At 39.9% G+C, this 26,902-nt stretch overlaps 1 protein-coding gene across 1 annotated transcript; it reads right to left on the bottom strand.

Moving 5' to 3' along the window:
* Positions 1-5,855: 5,855 nt before the first annotated feature.
* LOC120840039 (apical endosomal glycoprotein-like) lies at positions 5,856-26,556 on the bottom strand. Its single transcript, XM_040210464.1, has 6 exons — positions 26,321-26,556; positions 21,952-22,042; positions 19,665-19,817; positions 12,228-12,392; positions 6,509-6,615; positions 5,856-5,870 (listed from the first exon to the last, which is right to left on the bottom strand). Exons 1-6 carry the CDS (start codon positions 26,381-26,383, stop codon positions 5,856-5,858), a joined length of 594 nt encoding a protein of 197 aa, XP_040066398.1. The 5' UTR covers positions 26,384-26,556.
* Positions 26,557-26,902: the final 346 nt, after the last annotated feature.

Genomic DNA, 26,902 nt, shown 5'->3' with positions numbered 1-26,902 from the left:
GTGCTCCATGCTGTAAAGTTTTCTGTGGGCGCATAAAACAAAAGACTTAATACGTTTAATATTATTATTTTCGTGAAACATATACAACCAAGAAAACGCCGTCATCGAAGCCTCAATTCATATTAATTGTCTATCCGGAATTCATTTAAGACGAACACAATATAAAAATAGAATAATAAAGTGTGCACTAAAGCACTATGATTTCTACATCTCTAAGTTAATAATAAAGAGTCGAATCACAGACACAAATCACTCTAAGAAACAAAGTTCTTTTGCACCATAACCTCTACTACATACTGCGAAATTGTATTTCCGCTAAAAGTGGAAATACAATTTTCACTTTTCGTATTTTACAATAAAACGGAGCATTATGTAGCTTCTCAGCATTATATACTTCTAAAGTGAGGGAGGTAGACAATGCGCATTCAGCTGCCCTTGTTGCTCCGTCAGCACTTTACTGCACTGATCCAGACAGTGGGCTAAATGTGGTGTTATTAAGTTTGATGTTATGATTTTAATGATGACATTGAACATCATAAGTACAACTTGGTATGCTGAAAACACGCTTGGACCCCAGGCTCGGAGTTATACTGCACCGACTAAATTGTGTGTCTACGGTTTCTTATTATTATACACGTAGAGGTACCCTTAACTATCACTACGCGAATATGGAGATTCTTTGGTACCAGAAAACTTTGGAGATTAATATCGCTGAATCTCCTACCGTAGCTTCGCTTTGTGTAAATAACATACATGAATTCACGGTTACTTATAGTTTATACCGAAAATAACATACTCTGGTGTTCAATGCCAGTAAACAAAAGCAACAAAATATGTATCTAACAACTAACAAGCATAAGAATTATTTTTAATTTCACGATTATCGATTTTTTCTCAGAAAAAGCATCAATGCGGCGTTTAAAATATCTGTTTATAGGACAATTGTTCAAGCTTAACAAATGTCAAAGCTACACTAATGCCGTTTCTGCGGATGAGTTGGACAGTCAAGGGAACATAGTACAAGGTTCAAGTCTTAACTACCAGTCGGCAAAATAACTAAATGCGTTATTCAGGCTTTAAATTATTGAAGACAAACATATGGTTATAGTTAGAACATTGCTGGGTTTACTGGAATTCACTAAATTAATACGAATTAGAAAGAGTTAGAGCACTCGGGAAGCATTGTGGAGCACTAACTGAGCCACTAGTGTTGCAGGAGCAAAGATATCTGCGCAATAACACGCCCCCGCGGTTTCTCAGTCTGTCATTTCGGTTTTCTCATCCCCCAGCCTTGTATACGCTGTACGAGAGACAAATATAGCGCACTAGAGCCTTTCCCGCTCGCTCGAGTTATTTTTAAAGTTACTGATTTTGTGGGTTTTGATTACTCTCTACAAGTTTCTAAACTAAACTTTTTTTGAACTTTTACTCATTAAAAAAGATGATTATCGTAATACAGCCAACCACTTGACATCGTTTCCATTATTCCCCTTTTTTCTGTCCATCTGGCCGTAAACTCATCTGCACAAACCGCGTTAAAGTAAACTTTGTGACCTAATATATATATATATATATATATATATATAAACGACCTAGGTTTGGGTAAGCTAAGAAATATTCCTTTAGTATAATAAATTGAAAAAAAAAATATCGAACATTTTAGTTGATGAGTGCGAATGTGCAAGCTCTATAGAGGACTCGCTGCTTGAAAGTGGTGGCCCGCCATGCAGACGAGCCAACCTCTGTGAAAGATCTGCGTTCTTAATGGCGTTTTTTACTCCTACTTGTGCTTGCAAATGATTGCAAGCATCGGGGTGTTTGCAAAAAGAAAAAAAAAAGCAGTGTCAGTCTTTGTAGCGAACAATTGTACAATTTGTGCTTTCTGGTTGCTGTGAGGAAGTATTAATTCGACATAACATGATCGTCTTGCGGGAGCACAGACGATCTCCTGGAGGAAAAACTGGATGCTACAAACCCTTAGCTTGGCCGCTTTCGGTCCCGCCACTATGTACCAGAACTCCATGCAAGGCGTCGCTAGCCGAGTGGAAATGACCGGTTCGCTTACAATCCGTGAAGTGGCACCTGCTATCTGCTGGAACGAGCTGAAGTAAATATAGGAACCTAGAAAAAAAAAAGAGTAGTAATATATAGAGTCTCTTTGCTTGCATTTGCAACATAATAATTGTACTATTCTGGGTGTATGGAAGAAAAGAGAACAGTGATTTTCGCGGCAGGATAATGACCTACGCCGCGCTAAAACAAATAATAGCTCGAAGAAGTGTTGAGACATCAAGATATAGTATTAGTTTATTAAGCATGAACGACACAACATGGCGGAGAATTTCCCTGTTGCGAGACTCCTACTCGTGTTGTTTGAACCGCCGACATCACTAAAAGACTGCTTGCTCAACACATCCAAATATAACCGACTATGCCCTTGTTTGACTCACAAGAGTTACACTTACTATACCCACCATTGCTCTTGCCCAGAGTGTGGTCCTTGGTGGGTTTCGCCAACGTACTCTTGATTGTTCCGCCACCCAGCGTCCATTGAGATCTACCGTTGAAGGATGTGTCAACATTCTGCCATGTGCAAAAACCCCGTTCAAAGTCGCAGCCTTGAAAGTCGTTGCCTGAGGAGGAATTTTGGTTTAGGTGCCGGTCGAGGTCTCGTGATTTGGTGCGGTCTAAATTTAGTGGATGATCATTAGGTTGTTATTCAGTTAACTGATTAACAACTAATACTGCTTCTGTGGCAAGGGAGTCCCGGAAACTCTATTAGTAGAAATATATCCGCTCTTAATAGAAGGTCAAGATGGATTTTAGATAATGCGACTCTCACGCACTAAACTATTTGAATGGCTACAACGCAATATACTTTTATTAGTGTTTATTTTAAGAAATATGGCTGCTATGGACGTCTGTGAGAACCGTGGGTCATTATATATCTTTGCAACTCATAGACCTGCCATCCACGTCTAAAGTTGATATTTAACTGTAAGGATCGATAACTGGGCGAGTTGGTGAGAGTTCATGTTGAAAAACAGCGCGACCGGGACGAGGACACACAGAGATTAAGAGAACACAAGACAGCGCTTTGTCTTGTGTTCTCTTCATCTCTGTGTGTCCTCGTCCCAGTCGTGCTGTTTTTCAACATTTAACTGCAGCATGCCACACACAGGCGATCAAACAAAGAACTAGAAAATGACACAGAATAACAATTTTGCATTTTTGTTTAAACAACAATATGCCATTGAACTGAAGTACGCTGCATCGTGTTTTTGGAAAAAATAGGCACTGTTAACATTCTTACAGTGAACGCTTTGATTAGCTTGCTTAAGTTCTAAGTGAATGGGGACTAAGAGTTGAGGTATAGTATGCCATTAACACTGAAACGTTAATGCTTCGGTAAAATATTTGGGACTAAATACGGCTTAGACATACTCGTATTTAGAACCTGTCAAGCGCTGAACAATGCTGAATAGCTTGCAAAATGTCACATCACACGCTTCATTAAATATCACATTTTAACTCCTTTTACTTTATGCCCACAATCCGCGACGGAAGTTTACTGAAATCGGTCTGTGTAAGTAACCAACCGAAATATGCGCCGTGTTTTCTATTCTGTTAGAACACGCATTGAACACTCCCCACCTATGTAACAAAAGCGACCCGCCGTATTGTTTAAATAAAAGTTAAGTACTCTGTGTCTGGTCTAATTTCTGTAAGTACACTTTCTGTTTCGTACGGACTAAGGGTACTTTTAAAACACTTGTTTTTCGAAGTATTCCCGAATACATAGGTGAAGCGATATTTATTCTAGCTTTTTATTTTTAATTTCTGAGAACAATTCGGCGCTGCATTCAATGGGTAGAGGAAGAAAATACACTGCACGTCATTTTACTTCCTTTTATTCTTAATCCACTAACTCACCTTTCTAAATTAAAGACGATTACCATTAGAAACTAAAATATTTATTTCATCAGACGGAAGAGTCGCGACTCTTGTAAAGTTTTACTCAAAAATAAAATAACGCTCACCTGTCGGTCGTTCACAGTCAGCCAGCCGCACAGCATCCAGAGCGCAGTAAAAGTTTTTGTGTTGCCCCGAACCAACGGAGCACTCAAAATCCAGCTGAGCACGAAAAATGACAAATATCACTTAAACTGAAAACATTCAGTATCAGGCGTTTTGTATAATGTTTTTCTTCTTTTCTTTCAGAACAAACGCTATGAAAGGCAAAATATGCACAACTTCTGATATTCTGATAAGAGGAATGTCACTGAAATAATAACTTGCCTTAACATCATTCAATACAAAGTAGTGAAACTGTATTAGCAAATAGGTTAAGTAGCGTATTATACTAATGGGGGATAAGGTGTATAAAAATCATGCTCTCTGATCCAGCGTCAAATATTGTCACCAATACAATAAAATGTTTTGAAACTTGCAATTACGCATGATTTTTTATAGAACGTTTTGGCGCTTTTTATGGTTTGAATGCTTTGACTGAGGGGGAGGGGGTCAGGCCTTGTTAGCAGAGTGCGAAACATGCCATGTTGTCGGCGATTTGCAAGTAGATTTACGTGCATGAAAGGATTGACCGTAACAGGGCACTTCGAATTATACAGGTTGTCAGATTTTGGCTCGAAGAGATCTTTTTAATAATTCATTGACAGGTGCACTAATACGGTTTGTTCGGGTGAGCTATGGGGCCGGGGGGACATATATTCAATGGCTAATCGTAAAAGTAAGTGAAAAAAAAAAACTATCTAACTAGAATTTGTGGAGTAAATTTTAAATATCAATTATAAAGAAGTAGTTTGAATTATAAACTTCCGGGGCGTTATTCAGACCACTAAACCAAACAATTTGAGAAAGGTTGGAAAGGTTTTCTTCATATCAAGTGCATATACAACTTCTGCAGAAAATACGACGTCCGAATGATATTTAAAGTATAAAGCACGGGTGGGTGAAAATACTGATATCAATGAAAGAATAAAACCCATAGGTCCTACGAAAAAATCTAATTTTTATTAGAAATTTCCGTGTACAATAAACGCATATGAATCATACAATATATGCAAGAAGACATGCGAAACACGTAAGAACTGTATAAGAAGTTTGTAAGACATACTAAAACATGTAACAAACTTGTTAGTAATTTCTTATAACTTTAATTTAAGCTTATTCTATGTTCCGATATATCTGATATAATTCTTATATAGTTCTTACTTTTTATATGGATCTTAAATGTTCTTACATATCTTGTATGATTAATATCTGTTTATTGGACACAAGAGGGGTCTCATACAAATGGCGTTTACACTAGGGGAGACAAGGACAGACACCAAAGCACTTTCAAATACCAACGACCACCTGCGTAATTGGGAAGCGCAGAACAAGCTCAGCCGAGACATTATTGAAGCCTACAGGACAGCTGGTTACGGAAACAACATCGCGGCTCTTTCCCTGGTGTTGCATAATGTTGAGCTGAACTACATGAATCCTGAACTCAATTATTTAACGGGCTGAACTATTGGTGTTGAGGACTTAATTAGCCAATAATATTTTCTGTTTTTGCCTCCTTACTTCTCCCTTTCTTACGTTCTTATTCTTCTTGCTTTATTCTTTTGTTCTCACTCCTACATTTCGCAGTTTCGTTCTTTTTGGTGGTTTTTTTTTGTAACTTCTTCAGTTTAAGAAGTTGTGAGGGAGAGAGCGCATTGAAGGAGACATCAGCAAAAGTTCGTTGCTAGTTATAATACATGTACTGTCACTCCTTGTGCCCAAGCATCTTTTATTATTTCATTTATTTTTTACTTGAGAGGCAATATGAGGGATTTTTTTAAAATTCAGAATTTGATCACCTAAAAGGCAAAAAATCATTTTAAGTGCCATCCTTCCTATTACATATCTTCACAAAAACGTGTTAGAAAAAAATATTAAAAATGTAGAAAATGTTCTCCTATATTACTTTCAGCGTTGCAGCCGCGTCGTATAAAATGACTTTATTGCACTTTTTTTTAAAATAATAATAGTCAATTTTAAAGTGTCTAAAATGTTCAGATTGGACACGGCGCTAAGTCCGGGTATGTAGAGGGTGTTGCAGTGCATTTACCACTTTATAAAGGTTAACAGAAAATTTAATCCGTCACCTCTGCCATAGTCCCAGAAGCACGCTTCATATCTTCCAAGATGACATGCATGTAAACGGTGCCATAGCTCGATGTCAATGAAATCTAAGGATAATAACGTTCCAACTCCAGGCTCAGAGGTGTATGCTTATTAATTTTATGGCCATGAGCACAACACTGCCCGTCTACCTTATTGCAAAAAAAGACAGTCCCATCACTTCTCCATCAGCTGTTATATTTGTTTCACCAAAACGGAGCATATTTAAGAATGTATGAGTAGATAAACTCTACCAATAACAAGAGTACGTGAATCTTAAACTACCTCCTCTATTGATGTGTAATAATAAAAAAGGGAGGTGGAGCAGTCCTACCTGAAAGTTATTCTTGACATTGAATGAAACTTGTGCAGCAATCCAAGTTCCGGTCACCAGGGAATCACGAGTACCATGCCACAAAATTCGAATATCTTTTGATGAACCTGGAAATGCAAGTGTCAAACCCGGGATTCAGAACGCGAATTTCTCCGAGATTATTTGACCCTCGACTTGTCGACAGAAATTTATATTATGATTGCTTTGCTACAACAAAGCCGGTGATTTCTATATTATTGTTTTCGCTGCGATTTACACAAAGTTGCATTTCATAATGGACTGTGTGGCCGGCTTTCTAACTTTTGGCAAATACTGTTAAAACCCTAGAATTAACCCCAAGCTGTTTTTTTCTTCGACATCGATAAAAATAAAAACAGAGAAAGGTTTATGACTTCCCCTTAGTGCCATCATGCAGAGGCCTGGTAGGCTCAATAGGTCCCAGGAGCCACGCCAACCTGATTTCACTACTCTTTGCATGTTGAAAATGAAGCTCTAATCACTAGCTCAGACGGAAGTAAACAAAAAACAGCAACAAAAAAAAAAAACTCGCAATGTACATAGCCAACTACGGTTGCCCAGCGCGGCTTATGGCGGAGCTAAATTTTCTCCTGCTGATAATTTACTAAATCTATAATGAAACTGTAATATCTATTTTTTAGTCTCATGGATGCTATTTGGCGAATGTATTAGTTCTGTTTTTGCCTTTGTACCTGGACGAGGTTGCGTTTCTGCGATATCATCAAAATTGACCATACTCATACATAACAATGTACTTTTGGTAAACGCGCGGGCGCTCGCCAGCATCGAACAAGGAAGACAATAGAATTAAGAAAAAAAATATTTAGAATATGTATTAAAAGTGTACGTACATTGACTTGAATACTTAGTGGAGATAATTTTTAACCCCCAGTTTATAGTGGTTGTGGAATTCGAGTCATATTCAGGACAGAGTTAGACCCATTGTACCGCACTTAGGGCAAATTCAAAGTCGGGATTATCAACAACAACGAAACAGATGGAGGAGTCAACGTTTCTACAGAACACAGGATCGAGCCCATCACAAAGGACAATATAAGAATTCCAGGAAGTTACAACACTCAAAATTTTTAAAAAGGGTGCGCATGCCGCAGATCAAATTAATGGAACAGGAAAGCGTCATGCTTTTCACCGTGAGCACAGCGCTTTTCTTCTTTCTCTTTAGTGTCGTTCGGAACTACTTTATTTGCTGTGATCCATCTATTGTTCGGCACGATTGGCTGTCCCCGTGCTCTGCTGAAATTGACATCGGATACTTTTTTTAGAGCGCAGTCACTAGAGAGATGTACACCAAACAAAAATGACTCAAATACACCAACGGTTTGCTCAAGCAGGTAGGTAAAAGGCACTCCCGTAGTGAAAAAGCCATTTGTATAAGAACATTCTTGTGTCCAACCAACAAATATGAATCGTACAAGACATAACAACATATAAAAACCGTATACGAACGATATAAGAATTATGTAAGACATATAAAAACATTTAAGGACCACATAATAAACTTCTCACGAGTTTCTTATATGCTTTCTATATGTTCTTATATATCTTATATAGTTTTTATATAGCCCTTTTATGGATCTTAAATGAATCGTATTTGTTCTTATATATCTTGTACGATTCACAGGTGTTTATTGGACCCAAACATTTCTCATACAAATAAGATTTTTCAATAGGGCCAATGTAAAAAAACAAAAAAAAACAAAAAAAAAAACAATATCCCTTTGCTAACCTGCCCAAGCATCAAAGAGCATGCAAAAATTGGTTTTCCACGCGCCGCACGTGCTGGCCTCAGCAGTAGTAACCTTTCTGACGCAAAGTCCTCAAACAAATTGCATCCTGCACGCGCGTTCGTCAAGGCTTTATTTTTGTTATTTCCTTCGAATTTTTAATACGGGCAAGGCGTTCACGTGTGGCACATGGAGCACCAATCGCTGCATTCTCCTCGATACTTGAGTAATTTAGCAATAGGTCCATTACCACCAAATCAGAGTTGCTGTTTTTGGTTGTCTTTTTACAACAAGCAACACCGTAATATAGTTTAACTCAATTTAGAGCCATCCCCAACTTTGAGTCGCATTCGAATATGCAATCATGTGGGTGGACTGCCATTCAAAGCCATCTCCGGAATTATCTCTGTTCTCGGGGATAACGTGTTTCGACAACGCCATCAAAGGTGCAGCCTCAAGGGCCCTTTCTCATTTTACCGATGATCAAAGCTCCGCGCTAGCTGTCCTCATCTGAGATATACCAAGAATTTTTTTTTCCAAGTATAGACCGTAGCAAAATTCGCCTTCTGTGTGCTACCTTCTTCGTGTGCAGGGTTGAGGAACGCCTTCTGTGCATGCGCTGTAGCTCTATTGTGCGGTGAACCAGACACTGCGCATGCTTCCACAGCTCGCAGACAGCATTTTTCGCCCGAGTGATCAGCGATAGAAAGGTCTAGAATCCTACATCTAAAGAAATGTATGGAGGGGCGCTTTCATTGCAGTTTCTTATAGCCACCCACCCAATAATGTTGCGGCATTCGTTCATAATAGCGCTGAAGAAGGAAGAGCTAAGCAGAACCCGAACGTGCGAAATTAATGAGTCGTATCCTGAATCTCCCAAGTTGTCAGTGACTCTACTCCATTTTCCGGTAACTTGGCTAACTGTTGGTCGCTGCGACCCTCGCGACTCAATAACAGCGTCAGAGGAAGGCATGTGACAACACTCCATGATCGAGGGTGCATAGAGGCCATGTTACCGCCACTGCGACAGCGCCTTCCGACACAAAAAGTGGTTTTAAGCTTCTTTTTCTGTTCACGGCAATCGAACTAGAGCGATTCCACCTCTATCGATAATATATAAAAAGTAGGAAATAACTAGTTACGAATGTGTGAGTTACTTGATTCGGATTGAGGCTCATGTGAGAACAACGTGAATTTTAAAGGATGTTTGAAATACCGCAGCCGTGTAATCGACCGCTTCCGCTCAAAACATCTTCCTGACCTTAGCACCCCCCACAGAAATGTGAGTAAATTGTGCGTATGGTTGTCTCATACACGTTCTTTTATTTTTTTTTTACCGAAGATTTCACTACTTTATTTGGGGTGATGTTGAGGTGGTGGAGGTTCATTTGATGGGGATTACTACGGTTGATCAAATTCCATTTCATAGAAGCACGTTTTAGAGAATGGGCACGTTTTATCGAAGCACGGTTTAGAGAAAGCAGAGCCTCAGTTTAGAAAAACGCCGTTTATCGAAAAGGAGACGCTTTTAAAAATAAAGGCTTTCCTACTTCTCGCGTGTATCACTGGTGCGCGTGTTAAACCACGCCCCCACTGCGCTCCCGCCGCTTCGCGGCGGCAGCGCAGCGGGGGGCATGGTTTCTAATGCGCCCCGTTAAGGCAGCGGAGGGCATGGTTTGTAATGAGCCGCCGCGAAGCGGAGGCTCATTACAAAAATGTTAGCTCACCTGAGTTACCCATACAGGCAGCTTCGCGGCGGCCGGAATCGCTAAAAAGAGGCTCATCGCCATTATCTTTAAACTGGGTTCTCTATAAAGGTATTCGATAAACCGGGGTCCGTAAAACGGCGTTCGAAAAAAACGAGCTTCTCTAAACCGCATGCCTCCGCATCTGATGTTTGTTTGTTTTGCAAGAGACGACTCTTAGCCAGAAAACGAGAGCCGGTTTTCTGGGCCTGGCATTTGGCGCAGTGACACAAACGCTCCCGTGTCATGGTTTCACGCATATGGATCCAACGATCTTATTGGGTCGCGTAGGCTACAGCCTCCACAGTTCACCAAGTTTTCGTAAAAAGGAGTGTTCGACGAATGACGAGGTGTATACAAATTTACACTGCAGCACAGTTCACCAGAACTTATTCGAATCATGCATCGAAACGTTGTCGTTCGTTAACCTAATGAAACAGCCATTTGCATGAGATATGTATTGTGTCCAATAAAGACGTATGGATCATGCAAGATATAAAATAACATATAAGAAGCATATAATAACTATATAAGATAGATAAGAACATATAATAGCCTTATAGGAAACAAAAAGAAGTTCTCATAGGTATTTATATGATTTTCAATGTTCTTATATATCTTATATAGGTCTCATATACTCTTGATAATGCTCTTATATGGTTCGTTTCTGTTCTTGTATATCTTGTATGATTCAGGTGTGTTTACTGGGCACAAAATGTTCTGATACAAATGATGTTTTTCAATTGGGTAGGCGTTCCTCGTAAAAACGTGTTTAGATAGCAGATATCCACTTTCATCGGTCACCGCATGAAAGACAGCACTTCTTTATGCCGTGTACCATATCAGTATAGAGGTTTTTTGCGCGACACAGGGGACAATTACAAGCGAGTAGACACGGACAAGCGTTTTTTGCGCTTGTCCGCGTCTACTCGCTTGTAATTGTCCCCTGTGTCGCGCAAAAAACCTCTATACTGCATCATGAACCAACTAGGCCAACAACAAGTTTTAATTACCATATCAGGTTTTCGCATAACCTGAGATAAGCTGGGAAACATAGCCTGACAAATGCTTACATCGAGCATAAAACGGCACTGCAGCGTTTGATTATGCACGAGCCACGTCCGCTTCAAGTTCGCTTAAGCATCTGGGTGTAAAAGCAAAACTCCAAAATATTTTTTAAAAGTTTGCATGAAAAAAAAGGCAGCACGCACTTCAGGAGTCCTATCAAAATGTTCAGAATGCTTCTTTTTGTAGTTTTATGGTTATGACTGGGGGGGGGGGGGGTTCTTTCGCAAAGTTATAGTCAGCGATGTAATTGTGCCGGCTTAGCCACCGCCATCATTGTTGAAGAGTGTAATGACCCACAACCGAAACGCCAACTATAAATATTCGATTTTACCCCCAAAGGCTCTTGCCAAGCTTGAGAGTCACAGGCCCATCAGGCTATCTCTGCGCCCCCCTCCGCCTCCCTCTCCCCCCCCCCCCCCCCCCGCCTACTCAAACGTCAATTATCGAAAGTGCAGCCTCATGAATTCCATCTAGAGTTTTGTTGTCTAACACTGAAGACCCCCAGGCCGCGGAGGTTTTTTTCAGCACACTGGAACCGGTGGGAGTTTCCGTTTCTGAAAGACACGCTTTGAACGCTGCGTGGCATCGTCTTCCGCTCAGTTTTGAATAAGTTATGCTCACCGATTGCTATTGGAACGCGGCACGGTGCTTATTAAGTTTATGCATCTTGCTTTGTAGTTCGTGTGTTGTCGTTGCTGTCGAATTGTGCCGCAGTAACATCACTGTCATTATATTGGTCATTGTCACTGCGATCAAATTTGTTTAGACTGTCAATGACGCTTAGCGCCGAGATGCTTCGCTGTCGCACTCTTATATATTAGGTTCGTCGCGTCACGGCCAGAATTAGCCTTCCCTTGACGTCATGAGTTGCAACCTAGACTAGTTGTTATAAGTTGCGAACTGCAAGTTTATATAGGTATGTAGTAATAACAATGAAAGCCTTGCGTCATCGCACCCTTAAACCAATATGGTGGCAGTTGACAGACAGACGTCGCGTTGATTTGCGACGATAAAGGAAACGTTAACGCGAACATAAACGTCACCATGAGCCTTTGACCAATCGCGAATTGCGACCAGAGCGACATTTTTGGTCGAGCAAGTCGCTAGTGAATAGAACGGCTGAAGTCATTTACATCTCCTTACTTGACAAGGACACCACGAGGCCGTAAGCATAGGCCCAAGGTGTAGCTGCACCAATGTAGTAGTAGAAATGCAGACACTGATATTTGGACTTCGGATTTACTTTCGGAGAGCTGAGCACGGCCGTAGACCTCTTGCCGTTGGGTGCCGTGTGATGAACATAGCCACCTGTGAAGATAATACGGAGGGGAAAGAGGAGATCAGAAGGATGAAGTATGGATACAAATGAAACCGCGATATAAAACAATTCTGGCATATTCATATTAGTTCTTTTTTTTTGTAAAGTTATGTTTAAATCATAAAAGTCTGCATTGCGCTACATAAAGAAATATTAAGCTCATTCCAATTGAGTAAAAAATGTACACACCTACACCAAACACAAAAAAATAGAAGCGGAATTACACGTTTGAGCATGCTTGCTAAAGCATTCGGAAAACATCAGGTGCACAAGACGTGGTTACGCATATTCGGCTTCTGGCGCTGCGCTTTTAATTTGGACACCACCGAGACAGCCAAACATTCAATACTAAATTACTACTATATTCGTGCCTTCGTTTTCATCCACTATTCCGAATTTCCGGCTATTCTGAAGACTCTCCCTTATCTGCTAAAAATGTCTACGTAGGATCGTAAGAATAAGAAGAGTGTGGTTATTTACTTCAGAATAAGCCCGAGCTGGTTCTTATTAGAGATACTTTTCGTTCAAGACATTAAAATCGAATACTTGTCGTTCGGTGAAGTCCTCAATGAAATGTAATTATTTGCGGCCAACAGTCGGAATGAACAAACGCGCCAGGTTGTAATGAGAACTTCCTGGCATAGGTCGCCCCAGAATAACATTACAATTTCTTTAAAATGATGGTGATAGATGTCCTAGTGAGATAGTTGTACTCGTAGCAATATATTTGAATTTACTATTGATTCCACCATTATCTTCTATTTAATGTAGATATTGCAAAGAACATTGCGGTGGTGCGCTAGTAGTTTTAAGACAATGTGTGTTCCCCTCGCGCTCGTGACGCCTGCAAAGGAAGTATAGAATAAATGTTGGGCCTCCGTTGCTCTTAACAAGTGCAGTGGATAATCAAGCAATTGCATATTTACATTGCTTCCAAGCACTGAAGGGCTCCGATTAGCAACGTGAGCTATTAGGGGCTCAGGATAGCGAGACGTACGAACGATCCTTGCCTGCTTGGTGACGAACTTACGTGACATTCTAGGCTGATTCTAATATATCTACGGAGGTGACAAAGCTGTCACATTTGAAGACAAAGAACATAATTGTTACAGTGGCGTATTGAAAGCTCTGCTCTTATTACTAGCGTTTCCGATGAGAATCACCTGCACCCATCGCATGTGGCAATGCCAGAGAAGAGCGTTGCACTGTTGTTGCGCTATGCCAGCAGGTTCGACACCATGCATGATTTTAAGGTGGAGTTTCCAGTTGATTTGTACTCAGACTGCAATCGTCGATGAAAAATTAAATCTCCTGATGCAACGCCTACAATGTAATATAAAGCAGCTCGTTTAAGTCGATTCCGAGTACCGTACAACAGCACAACATAGAAAGACCCCTAGGCGAAGAAAGTTGGTTGTGCACTTCAAGAAACGCACCCATAGCTATGACAAATAACTGTTTGCGATTTGTCAACTTCAAGGACCTTGCTAAGGCGGCTGACGTGAAAATGGATGGAGTCTGGATACAACTCCTATACAGACCACCACTACCTCGAAAGAATTGGTTTGCACGCGACCTTGCATTCGAGGCCACCGCCTCGGATAGTGTAAAGTCTTATCTGGAGCGGCAACCAGACTCGCGTCCTCACGCGTCAATCTTCGTAGCAGCGGTACCTCTTGGTGTTTGAATCCACGTTATTTTGTTGCCCGCGACATTTCCCTTCTCTTCACATTCTGAGTGGGAGGAAGGTTTTAAGTCGTATCTATGTGAAATTATTATATCACACGTCACATTTAGGTTGACAAAGTAGTGAAGACAACGAGCTCGAGATAGACTGCTGTGATTATAAGAAAATTGTAGCTAGCAAAAAATACACAGCAAAATTAAATGATATAACCTAATTGCTTAACTGCATCAGAAATGCTTTACTGCACCTTGACGAAACAGTGATCTAAATATCCAAAGGAATATATCAAGGCTGTAATATTAAATTTAAAAAAGAGGCCTGGAGGTGTGTGGATTCACAAGGAAAGACTAAAAATATCTCATGAAAATATATTATTTGGAATGGACGCAAGCAAACCCCAATGATACAACTTTAAAGAAAGAGTTCAGGCATGTACAAAATAAAGGGACGTCGAATATTAGACTGGCTAAAAAGAGACTCCAGGTGACTCATCGTCAAAATTGCGAAAACCTAAAAAAAAGATAAAACATTTTATGCCAAATATTAGGAAAGTTGCATGAAAAGAACGTTGACGAATGTATAATGAAAAACTGGAGTAACCGATTCTTTTGCTTATAGTAATATTTACAATAACACCCTTGCTAAAGTCGGAGATGATTTGTGAGGACCAGTAAACAATATCACAAATAATGTAAAGTTGTTGTTCAAATCACATATCTCTTTATACCTATCACAAATAAAATATAGAGCTCAAAGATATACTTAATGGTGTGTCTGCCTCCAAAGCACCCTTTGAGTCAATAGCAAGTAGCTATTTCGCTGAACTGGAAGTGTGGCTCAAAAAAAAAAAAAAAAACTGCACCTAAATTACGAGGAAACCAAGTATATAATTTTTGCTCCAATAGGCAAACATGAAAATACTCCAATAAGTTTATATTTCCAAAACACTATTATTGAGCAAGTCCCCGAAGAAAAACGTTTAGACGTTTGGTTTAACCAGGAGCTTAGCTGGAATACGCATGTAAATAAGTTGACTTCCGAGCTTTCTCTGGCAGTTGGATGTTTGTATAAAATTTTAAAAAACCTGATCCCTACATGGTTAAAAAATATATACATTGCTCTCTTTTCAACCCAAAGTTATGCTACTGTATTTCAGTATGGGGTAAAACAATTCCCCCAAACTACAACAATGTTCTTAAATTACAGAATCAAATTTTGCGGTTATTTGAAAGTTACACGGGAAATATGCAAGACCTTCCTACTGAGCAACTTTTTCAAAAACATGGTATACTTAGAGCTAACCAAATTTTTGATTTGAAGTTAATGCAACCAATCAAAACTGAGAAACATTATAATATAACTACAAGTGACGCAGTGCATAGATACAGCTTTCGGCACCCTTTAAGACGACCTCCACAGATTCGAATAAATTACGGAAAGCAAACACAAGATTATCAGGTGACCAAACTATGAAATTCAATTGGAACATTCGTGGATTTTATTAACACCTCTTCTGAATTTAAAAGCTAAGGACAGTCTTGGTGGGAAGTTACATCATTTTATAGCCATTTTTATGAATGTGATAATTTGTGTTCTTTCATGTCTCTGAACTCGTGAAAAAGTTTCTTTTGTAGTTTATAATACTACTTCCCATCCTCTCTTGATTAAATATTATAAAGCCATAACATTGCTTGAAACGCTGATGTAAACAGCTGCACGAAGTATAGTATACTGTGTACCCTATGTACGAATTGCAAAGGGGACAGAGACCTTCGTCAGACATTTTGGCCTTTAGTCTCTGTTCCCCTTTCGGTCGATCCGAAAGAATAAAAACTTCAAATTCAAAATTCAATCAGAAATCTGAGGGAATATAATTAGCTTTAACAAATTTAAACTTGTTTTGTCGGCAATAATATAAAAAATACACAGGAATTATACACAATAAGCTTAAAGTTATAATTATACGGCATATTAATAAACAACGGAATAAAAAAAATTAAGAAACTACAGACCCATCGCGCTTTTCTCTATCAAACCGCAGATGATAGAAGAAGTTTGTTTTAAAGGTCATGACCTCCTTTTCTGCCAAATATTTACTAATTCGCAATAATCGGTAAGGTTTTCCTCAACAATTAAGCACCAGATTTTTAGTTGTTGACATCACAGTTTTTATGAATGGAAAGAAAAAGAGATTCCAATAATGTAGTGCTTGCAATATTTCTTGACTTAATAAAAGCATTTGATACGATTGGCTATTCTATCTTACTACGTAAACTGGAAAACCTTGACTTTAAGGGGCATTAGGTTAATAAATTTGAAAATTACTTTTCCAACCGGAAGTCAAGAGGTACACATCGCGACACTGTTAGCGCGAACACGACGTCGGCGCATTTTCGCATTTTATTCCTAAATAGTATTAGCGAGCACGAAATGTTATCGCTTACATTATACAACTTAATAAGCTCTTTCCATACCAATAATAACTTGGATGACATCCTTTGGTTTCAAAGAGAAACGCTCGAAAAACCGGCGATCGCTTGTTCGCGCTAACAGTGTCGCGCTCTGTACGAGAGGAAAATGCACGAGGAACGCCGTGCACACAACTTGCTGCATGCCTTAGGGATTTATTTTAGGAACTATACTTTTTTAACATTTACATGAACGATCTAGCCTTATTGCTTCTAAACTCTAACATTTATCGATTTGCTGACGATACTGCAGTAGTTCTGGCAAATTAAATTGACAGAACAGTGTAAATTATGCGGAATGACACAAAAAAGATAATTCCTTTTTTTAACCGTATCTTTGTAATAGAATAAAAAAAAACGTACCTAATGCATTTTCGAACACACCAAAAAACATTAACTTTATAAAAACCATATTCTTGCGTACAAGTGAATGCACTCATAGAGGTGCTTACCACTCCCATATGCCGCAGAATCAGATTATCAAGGTATGTTCTTTACGAACATTTATAATAGATTTTACGTGTACAGTATATAAAAAATTATTAAAGAATAATATTATCCTACTTATACAGAAGGGCGAATACTTCGGCGAGTTGGTTTTACATATTGAAGAGTTAAAAGCAGCGCTTACAAACTGAAGAAGCAGAGGGAGGCCTAGACAAAGCTGTCTGTTTCCGTCTCCTCTTGTCCTTCGTCTAGTCGGCAATGTTTTTACTTCTACTTATACAGGTACGAAATTCGTCGTATATGATTAAGACAAATAATTTATAAAATGTTAGCAGAATCTAAACTTAGATATGAAATGACTACCTACGCAACATGTTCCAGCTTGATGAGATTAAGAATAAAAAACTTAATAAAAATAATGGTGCCTCACATCGCGTGCAAAATTTATCATGAAAACCTGCTGTTTAAAAAGAACAGATGGCAGAACCTAACTTATTGATCGTAAATAAACTGCGCATATGTATGGCTTCAACGCATCATTACTTTACTTTCGAGTTCAACATAAGCACCATGAAACAAATGCAGGGGAAAAAAAGAGAAGTTTTAGATTCCGAAATATATACTGTGGACCTAGGCTCTTTAAATTTTATGTTCACACATATTTTCAGTCAACATCCTAAAAATCTACACACTCTCCACTCCTTAAATTCTGTACAAAAAAAAATGAGGACATGGGGTGCACAGGTAGCTGAAGGTTAACATGTCGTTCTCATTAACTTTTTTTATTAATTATCTCTCTTTTCTCCAGTGCCTGCTTACACGGAATGGAAATCTTCATGCGTTCTTAAAACTTCCTTAGTAGAATACAACACAGTTTCTTGCAGCTTATAATGTGGATGTATTGATTAAACGTGCTGGTTTATTAATTTTTTGTCATTGTTTTGTTATCCCTTGATAGCTCGTGCTCGTTTTTGTCGTTTCGGGGAGGCATGGTCGCCCCTTTGCTCTTAGCGATTAGTTTAGTGCATAGATCACTTGTGCGATTATCTTACTCTTTCTTTTATGCTATACCTAACGTGCGGTTTAATTCCTAATAAATATAGCTTTGTTTTTCCTCTGTTCTTTTTTTTTTGTCCTAATACGAGAAGGATGTTTGGAGAAAATGTTTATTGGATTCTAAGTATTAAGCTTTGGCTTCTAAATATTATTCAAGGATGAATGGCGAACACAGACTAAATCTCTAAGTAGATTTATTTCACTCTTATCGCTTTATTTGTTTTTATTGACAAATACGCGTATATGAATGGAATTGCCGTTCTCACGCACAAGCACGGGATTGCTTTGCGAGGCGGATTTTTGTTCTTCGATTTGTATTTGGGAGAAATGCACAATTGCTATTATCACTACTATTATTATTGTCATTATTAATATTATTACTTTACAACGTGCTGTTGTAGTGTAAGCATCCTACCCTAAAAGTCACGATTTAAAGCAGCGATCTCAAGCCCTGTAACTTTCAATAACTCCTAAGAGTAATAACAAACAAGGTATTTAAACAATACGACGGCGAGATATCTATAGTTGGTGACAAGTTAATGGTTCAGGGAATCCTTCACGACTTATTTTCATCTTAGCAGATCGAACACTGGAAAAGAAGTTGCCTCCTCTCCAGTATTCGCTCTTCTAAAGTGGAAAGAGTCGAAAGGAGCTCCCATGATCTCCTCGCATTTCACCGGCTATAGACAAACGGTCAATCAACAAATGTTCGGTCTATGATAGCTGTAGAATAACATGGCTTTAGCAATTTCGTGGGGTGTCGTCGAACTCACTATTGGCACCCGATCAATATCTACGATTGAGATTGTGATTGTATAAGATGCAATACTATAGTGAGCTCTGCAGTGTTTGACAAAACGCAAGAACCATTATACGAGGCAGATTGAATCGGCCGTGCTTGATTTACTTTCTGCATGTTTACACTCAATGGAGTAAGGAGATCAATAAACCTATCTCCCGTACACAGTGAAGCAAATAAAGTTCCTCCAGGGAACATATACTTAGCACCATTGCATGAACTGCATGGGCGAATGAGTATCGTATATTCATACAAACTTTGTGGAGGTAACACATGATACTTCGACATTTTAAGGCTTGCAATAATTTTTAACGGAACCCCCACATCCCAAAACTGTGTCTGTTCGTTCATCCATTTCCCCCTGAATGTAGGGAGAAGCTGGCATCCCCTCACTTGAAACGATCTGACCTATAATACAATTCAAACTCCAGGCTAAATATAGCATAGAAATATACGTCACGTTACCTAAACAGCAATTCAATTCTCAGGTTTAATTAAATTAGCCAGAAAATAGAAACCCGTGACCTGACATAAAGGCACCTATGCACTAATTTAGTTTCCATGCTAAATTAAGCTCGGAAATTAATAAAACTATAGGTGATTCACTCTCCTAAACGACCGTTTAATGTATTCTAGACAAATATCAGAGGTTTTCTTTTAAATATAGCACTGCACTTATATATTATAGGACATTGGAGATGAAGGCACCTGGCTAATGTTTTCAGCTGTCAGTGATCAAAGAATTCCGTCATTACCAATGTAAACCGCCGTGCAGTGAATTGCATTTTTACGAAAAAAAACTCACCTTTAGAACCCGTGGAAACATCTGTTGGTACCAGCCATCCTTCACTGAAGAGATTCTTGGAGCGATCGGCGATTCGCCATTGGGAGGTACCGTTGCCAACAGTGTAGCCACACGCGTCTCCCCAGTCGAAGTCACATGACCCATCTTTCGGAGCTGCAAAAATATACTGCCTTAGAAGTGGTCTCCTACTCACCTGATTTTGCCTATTCAGTACTTCGTGCTTAATATGGCATAACGATATCATTGCGATTTCTGTTTGATATTCAGATGAAGACCATTACCAGAAAGCTATTTTTTCTGTCACATGTGCCTTCACCCGTCTTTGGTAAAAGGTTAAACATATTTTCAGCCTTTGACCAGTGAAAACACAGTAACCTTCTGCTACATTTTTTAGAAAATTTTTTTTTGTTGAATTCGCAGGGAACATAGTGACGTCATGTGACATGACATCACGTGAAACTGTGACGTCCTAATAACACAAATCTGTAATTCTTCATAAAATTGAGCGGATTTTTGTTTTTGCGGAGACACTTAACCGTTAGATTACTTAAAGGAAACTAGAACGCTTTCAAACTTGAAAAAAAAAAGAAAAACTTAAGTTGTATTTATCTGGCTTCTAGGATTCGAATATTAAAATGACATTCCAGATTATTGCGCCAATTAGCCAAAACAGCGCTTTCTAAGTTGCGTTGACGCCACTCCCTCTCATGGCGTTCGGTGCGAGGAGGGAATAATGATGTATTATACAAAGATCTTCACATTCAGAAGGAGTCAGAAGCCCTGCATGTGTTCCTTCATAAGCGACTCGCGCAAGGCAGCAGAAACCTGTAAAACTGACGTGAGACCCACAGTTTTTTTTGTATTGTTTGATACGGTGAGCTTAAATGCTTCTTGTATTCAAATTCGCAAGACAAAAATACGCTTGAATTCACCTCTAACTCGCTTTTTTTAAAAAAAAAAAAACCTCTTCAGCTTTTTTTTAGCCGCGAAACACACGAAACATATAAGGAGTCTGCTGTGAAATTTTGCAAATAATAATGACCACAATAAAACTTCCATAGATTGTCTTCTATGTAGTGTTAACTAACGTTACGGTAAATATAACTGAAAAAGCAATGCACACGGCGTAAATATCAATTTAACAGCGGCGGTTGGAAACATGTGTGTGCAATTATCTCTGTAAATCAGATCTACTTTATGTGCTTTGTCCTGGAACAATATAAGAATATTATTGGGCATGTCACAAAAAGTAGAATGAGCATGCACAGAAGGTGTACAACAAAGAAAACGAAGTAACCATGGGCAGGCATATGGGAATGATTTAAGGTATAAAAGTAATCATAGCACACCATTAAAGAACAATATTTGACATAAAAGAGCACCTTTATAATCATGCATTTTTTAGTTTATATTTTTATAAAATAAAGACGCTTTATATAAATATCGAGTATACAGTCGCTTGAAACTAATTTTTTTTTCTGATCTTAATTACGAATATATTAATAATTTATAGGAAAGTGATTTATAAAACATGTTATAACACTTTGTGCAAAAAAGACTTCCAAAGCATCTCCTTAAGACATGGCTTTAAAACAAAAAAAAATACAAAATTCATATGCTTAAGATGTCACCCACTAAGGTGGTGAAATGGGGCACCCACGCGAAACTTCAAACCAACTTTGCAAAAACGAGAGAACTGCACTTTTACGGACAATAAAGGTCGCGTACAGAGCTCTAAAAAATTGTCAGGAACACGCCAGGGCCTCCTAACTTTATGGGAGCGATATCCTGGCGGCTGCTGAAGAAATTATTGACGTACAACTTAGTGTACCAGCCGGAACGGTAAGTTCGCTCATTTCGCGTGGACGGCGCTGTAATTTTGCCAGACAGTCAATCAAAACACAAATTTACCTTGTGCACAATGGTTCATTAGTGACTGTAGAGACAGCCAGTGAGTGGATGAACCAATCAGTAATAAGTTGACTTATTTTTCAGTAACTGAGGTCGAAACGTGTAGATCCCCTGGCACGCAACATCGCCTTGTCCCCGGAAAAACAGATATATCGGCCTTGTGCGAGCGACCCTGCCTTTACGGACTGTCTTATTGAGCCATAAGTGATGAAGCAGTTCCTCGAGTACATCATCAGGATAAAGCTCCCAAAGGGTGCACCGGGTAAGTTTGGTGAGCACGTACACGCTTCCTTACATTGGCACGACCTGCCATGACAAGCACGAGCAAACAAGAGATGGTCAGAAAGTTTGACAACAATTCCAAGTAGTAACTGACCTGGATCGCAAGGACCCGACTTGAAAGTGAGATCGTCCACGGCGAAGGTCGTACTTTCGCTGGTGCCGTCAAGTAGAGCCGCTATGGTGAACTGGAAGGAGCGGTGAAATTTCGCGTTACAGGCTCGTGTCTCAGCAGATCAATACCACTTAGAAGACAAGGTCGTCACATGATGTCATCGTGAGTGAATCGCCAGCCGGTCTCGTAAGACAAACATTCTAAAGGGCGATTCACACACTTGCGTTGAGTCTGACCGACTGCGAGGGTTGCCACGGTAACAGCTTCGTCGGCTGCATCAAAACCTGTTTTTACCCCGTTTCGTTGGAGGTGACGCAGCTCTTGCCATAGCGACCCTCGCACTCCGTCGGACTCAACGCAAGTGTATGAATCGCCTTAAAGCACGAGCGGCGAAGCGGCAGCTCCATCTGCCTTTGTGACGCCACTCTCTAGCATCGCTTTGCAGTATGCTTTGCCGGCGACGCTGGAGGAAGGTAGGCGTCGTGCATAAATCCACTACGGATACTATTTCTGGAGGGGGCTGGGAAGAGTCACAGGCGTTTTCTTTTAGGTAATATTGCTCAGGATGGGCTCCTACATACACTTTTCACGATATAAACGTTAGAAGTTTAAACTGTCCTCGCAGCCAAGATGTAAATTGGGATTTAATAAAGACACCTTCTAGTGTTTCTAGAAAATATTGCTTTGATTTATTTGATTTGATTTGACTTTTGAAGCTCTATTCAGTTGTAAAAAAAGTATACGTAAACCGTCAAGCAGCAATCAAAAAAAAGATAGGGACAGAAGTTTTTTTCATAGTGCATTTATGAGACTGAAATTGCATGCGTTTCGGTTTTTCGGACTCAGCAAGAAAATAAACACTTATTTCGTACGCGCTGGGGGGAAACACAAGTACACCCGCCCTGTTGACGTCGTAACTCACGTATATGGCACCATATGTTACAAACGCTCATAAACCCTCCTTATGGACGAATACTGTGAAGCGGATCGAGAAAATCCGAGCGTTTGTAATTCGATATGCCAGCGTCACCCTGACGGTTATAGTTTTTCTTTCCTCCTGTTACAAAGTTAATTTAGTGTTTTTTTGTATTTTCTTTCTTAAAAACCTACACACACGAAACTGCTGTATGGTAAATGCACCGCCTAAAGACCAGATTGTGAAAAGCTTAATTGCACTGCGTTCATTGCACTGCGCTCATCTAATGACTTTTTTACTACTTCACAACATGGCTTTAGAAACATTTCACATGTGAGACGCAACTAATATCCTTCACATATGATCTTCATCACTCTCTTGATGACCATAATGAAACTGATTGTGTCTTTCTGGATTTTTAAAAAGCATTTGATATATATGAAGTAGTAGCCCATAGGCTACTACTTCATAAATTGTAATCACTTAGCATCTACTCACGCATATATTTAACTGGATCCACGCGTTTTTAACTAACCGCCTACAATTTCGTCACTGCTAATAATACCAATTCTCACACTGTCCCAGTCAATTCAGGCGTACCGCAGGGCTCCGTGCTTGGCCCGCTACTGTTTCTTAATTACATAAATGACCTGGTATTGAACATCTCTTCCATCTGCCTGTATGTTGACGATTGCGTAATATATAGAAAAATAACTGACATATCTGACTCATTACTTTTCCAATCAGACCTTAACCAGATATCATTATGTTGTCACCAGTGGCTAATGGTACTAAACACTGACAAATGTTAATATATGAGAATATCACATGGTTCATCTCCGCCTCATACTTATCTCCTTAATAGCAAGCCTCTCGCATCAGTGTCAAGTTGCAAATGCCTTGGTGTTCATATAACGACTAACCTTTCTTAGAAACTTCATGTCGATTACGTGATTAACAATGTTAATCGTATGTTAGGTTACCTTAAAAGAAATTTCTTTCTCGCTCTGTCCTCCCTGAAACTAACCATGTACAAAAATCTAATCCGCCCAAAATAAGAATATGCCGCCGCCTGTGTGGGACCCCTCACACTCTTCACTAATTTCCCTTATTGAATCTGTCCAAAACCGTTCAGCCCGTTTTATCATGTCGAACTGTCAGCGCACTGCCAGCGCTTCTAGCATGAAAACCTCTTTAGGTCTGCCATCACTAACGCATCGCCGTAAAATCTTTCGCTTGTGTCTTTTCCATAAAACATTTCATCAAAATGCTGACCTGCGTCGTAAACTAATTATCCCACTATTCTATATCTCTGCTCTCATTGATCATAGTCATGAAGTCGGTATGCCAAATTTTAAAACTTCATTGTTTGAATATTCCTTTATTCCTTAAACATCATTGGATTGGAACCACCTTCCCGCCTCAATAGATAATATTGCTGATATTAGCTACTGAGTTAGCATATCGGACGAAGGCTATATGCTCGTCTGAGGATGACAGAAGAAAGGACGAAAAAAACCGTCCGTGCTGATTTGAAAAAGAACGGATACAAGAGCATCTTCATCCAGCGCGTTGCCCGTCGTGAAGCTCGAGATCAAAGACACCAGAAATTACAAGCCTGTACGCGGCCACGCCCCACCTCGCGCATCTGCGTACCCTACATCAAAGGAACAAGCGAGGCGCTTGCACGCGTGCTAGCCAAAGAAGGAATCAGTGTTGCCCACAAGCCGATGTCCACGCTTGGATTACTCATGCCCCGCCCAAAAGATCGCCCTGCGAAAAAAAAAAAAAAGGGACCCAGGGCGTGGTTTATAAGATCCCTTGTGCAGATTGTCCAGCCACTTACATCGGCGAGACAAAGAATTTCAATGAAAAAATACGCCAACACAAAAACGACGCTCGCAAGCTCGACCACGAGCGCAGCGCAGTCGCTGAGCACTGCGAAGTCAAAGACCACCGGATTGACTTCGACAGCACCAGCAATATCGACGCAGAGACTAACAACCGACATAGGCTTTGCATCGAGTCTTGGCATACTCAAACGACGCCAGGCAGCATAAATAGGTGCCTTGGTGCTTTACCAGCAGTGTATGTGAACGGGCTTCGCCATATTCATGAAAGAAGAAGCTCGAGAAATGCGCTACATTCCTGGAAAAAAAAAAAAAAAAAAAAAGACGACCGAAAAACGCCGCTCCTCAGCGGCCACAGTCGCCTCTGACGAAGAACCGAGTCGGTTCAAAATGTAGAGCTCCTACATGTTTAGGAATTGGTTGGTTGCCATATTTTAATTATTTTATTTCCCAACCAGAGAGATTTCTCTCAAATGTTTAGTTTCAAATTTTTGATATTGTTCTGTTAAGAGAGTCCTAACTAACATGTGCACAATGTAGTTATTATTTTGATGTCCACTCCCTTCTTCAGTGTATTACTACCTTGAAGGTATTTGAAATAAATAAATAAATAAATAAATAAGTAAATTGGCTTATTTATATGAACTTTTTACGACCAAATAGCGCTCTGGAGTTCTGTACATCTACTTCGTTTCAGCTTAAGTTCTAGCGCAGCTGGCGCTACGAGCTAAAGGGCCAATCAAACAGCGTAAAAAGCGCAATTCACTACGCCTCTCCTGCATGTGATCGGTCCAGCGATGAGAGAACTTATACATGCATGTGACGAAATTCATGATAGTGCACATTTGAAGCTGTCTGATTGGTCGCATCAGCACATACCGTCTGCTGCGTCTGGATGAAGGCGAAAAGAAGTACAGAAACATTGGTGGGGCTTTCAACGCAATGCGTGTTCTTTATTTCTCTTCGCAAATGACGAGACTCTTACCATTGGTTTTTATTTTGGAATTTAAGGGGCATCGAAGAAGACCAAAACAAAAACAAACCGGATACACTTTGATCAGAGTCTGACCATGTTCTAAATCATCAACGAGACGTCAACGCTAGGTTTTGATTTTTGGTGTCCACCTGGCAGCTTATTGACCTCAATTATTGATGAAATACAACAGTTATAGCCTTCATTTTTGGTCTCTTGGGCGTCATCTGGCACCTCTGGGTTATGCATAGCAATCCTGTGGCGAACCACAGGAAAGCCACTCTGGTTTTTTTCTGACTAGTTAGGCCAATCTGGATCAGAGGTTTACGCTGTCCCTAAGCAGCCCCAAAGAGCAAAACCTTATTAAGACTATGTTAAGCCTTTTGAATTGCTAAATTTAAGCCAATATTGCTTTTTTTTTCTAAATGAGGCGCCAAACAAAACGCACAACGTTTTTCTTTGGCCAGTGTCTCTATTCAGGGAATGGTTTCTGGGTCGCTGTATTTGTGAGCATCTTCACGGGTTGCGCAGATATAGAACTTTTTTTATTTTTTTCGCCAATCGCAGTATTTTGCACTGTGGTGATCCGCGAGAACGTATATCAGCCCTTACCTGAACGATTCCCACCCGCTTCTCCGGGTAGACAACCTTGTGCCATGATCCCGTGAAGGCCATGGTCGGGGAGTGGACGATGACGAAGTAGCTACCGTTCAGGTGTGAGCGGAAGTATGCGTTGGGGCGCTTCGTTCCCCAAGCATAATACCATCCCGTGAAGCAGGACGGCCCCGTGAATGTACGCTGGAGTGTGGCGAGTCCATGTTTCTTGGAGTACGCGTATGCGCACGATCCTCCAGCTGATCAAAAGAAAAAAAATAACGCATATTAATTCTACGAATTAAGTCCGTCGACACAGCATAGGCAGAGGTAATGAGCTGTGCAGCGTGTTTAGCTGTGAAAAGTTCTGAGCTAGTGAAATCACGCTAAGTTCTAAAATTGAGCGGCTCGCATCCCCGTAGATATGGTGGGAAGACTTTCTCGGCTAAAATTACCCCAAAATATTACATTGTTTCAATCGAAAAAAAAGCCGCTCCCACTATATAGTTTGCCTCCTACACCTTCGCGTCGCACTTCCGCGTCACAAAAACGAGTTACGTGTTTTTATTACACTTTTTAATGATCCCTGGCCCTTACACA

The sequence above is a fragment of the Ixodes scapularis genome, unplaced genomic scaffold (genome assembly GCF_016920785.2).
Source record: "Ixodes scapularis isolate PalLabHiFi unplaced genomic scaffold, ASM1692078v2 PGA_scaffold6__148_contigs__length_123643588, whole genome shotgun sequence".
Lineage (NCBI taxonomy): Eukaryota > Metazoa > Arthropoda > Arachnida > Ixodida > Ixodidae > Ixodes > Ixodes scapularis.
The sequence above is the reverse complement of the archived record's forward strand: the minus strand, read 5'-3'. Positions and strand labels throughout refer to the sequence as shown.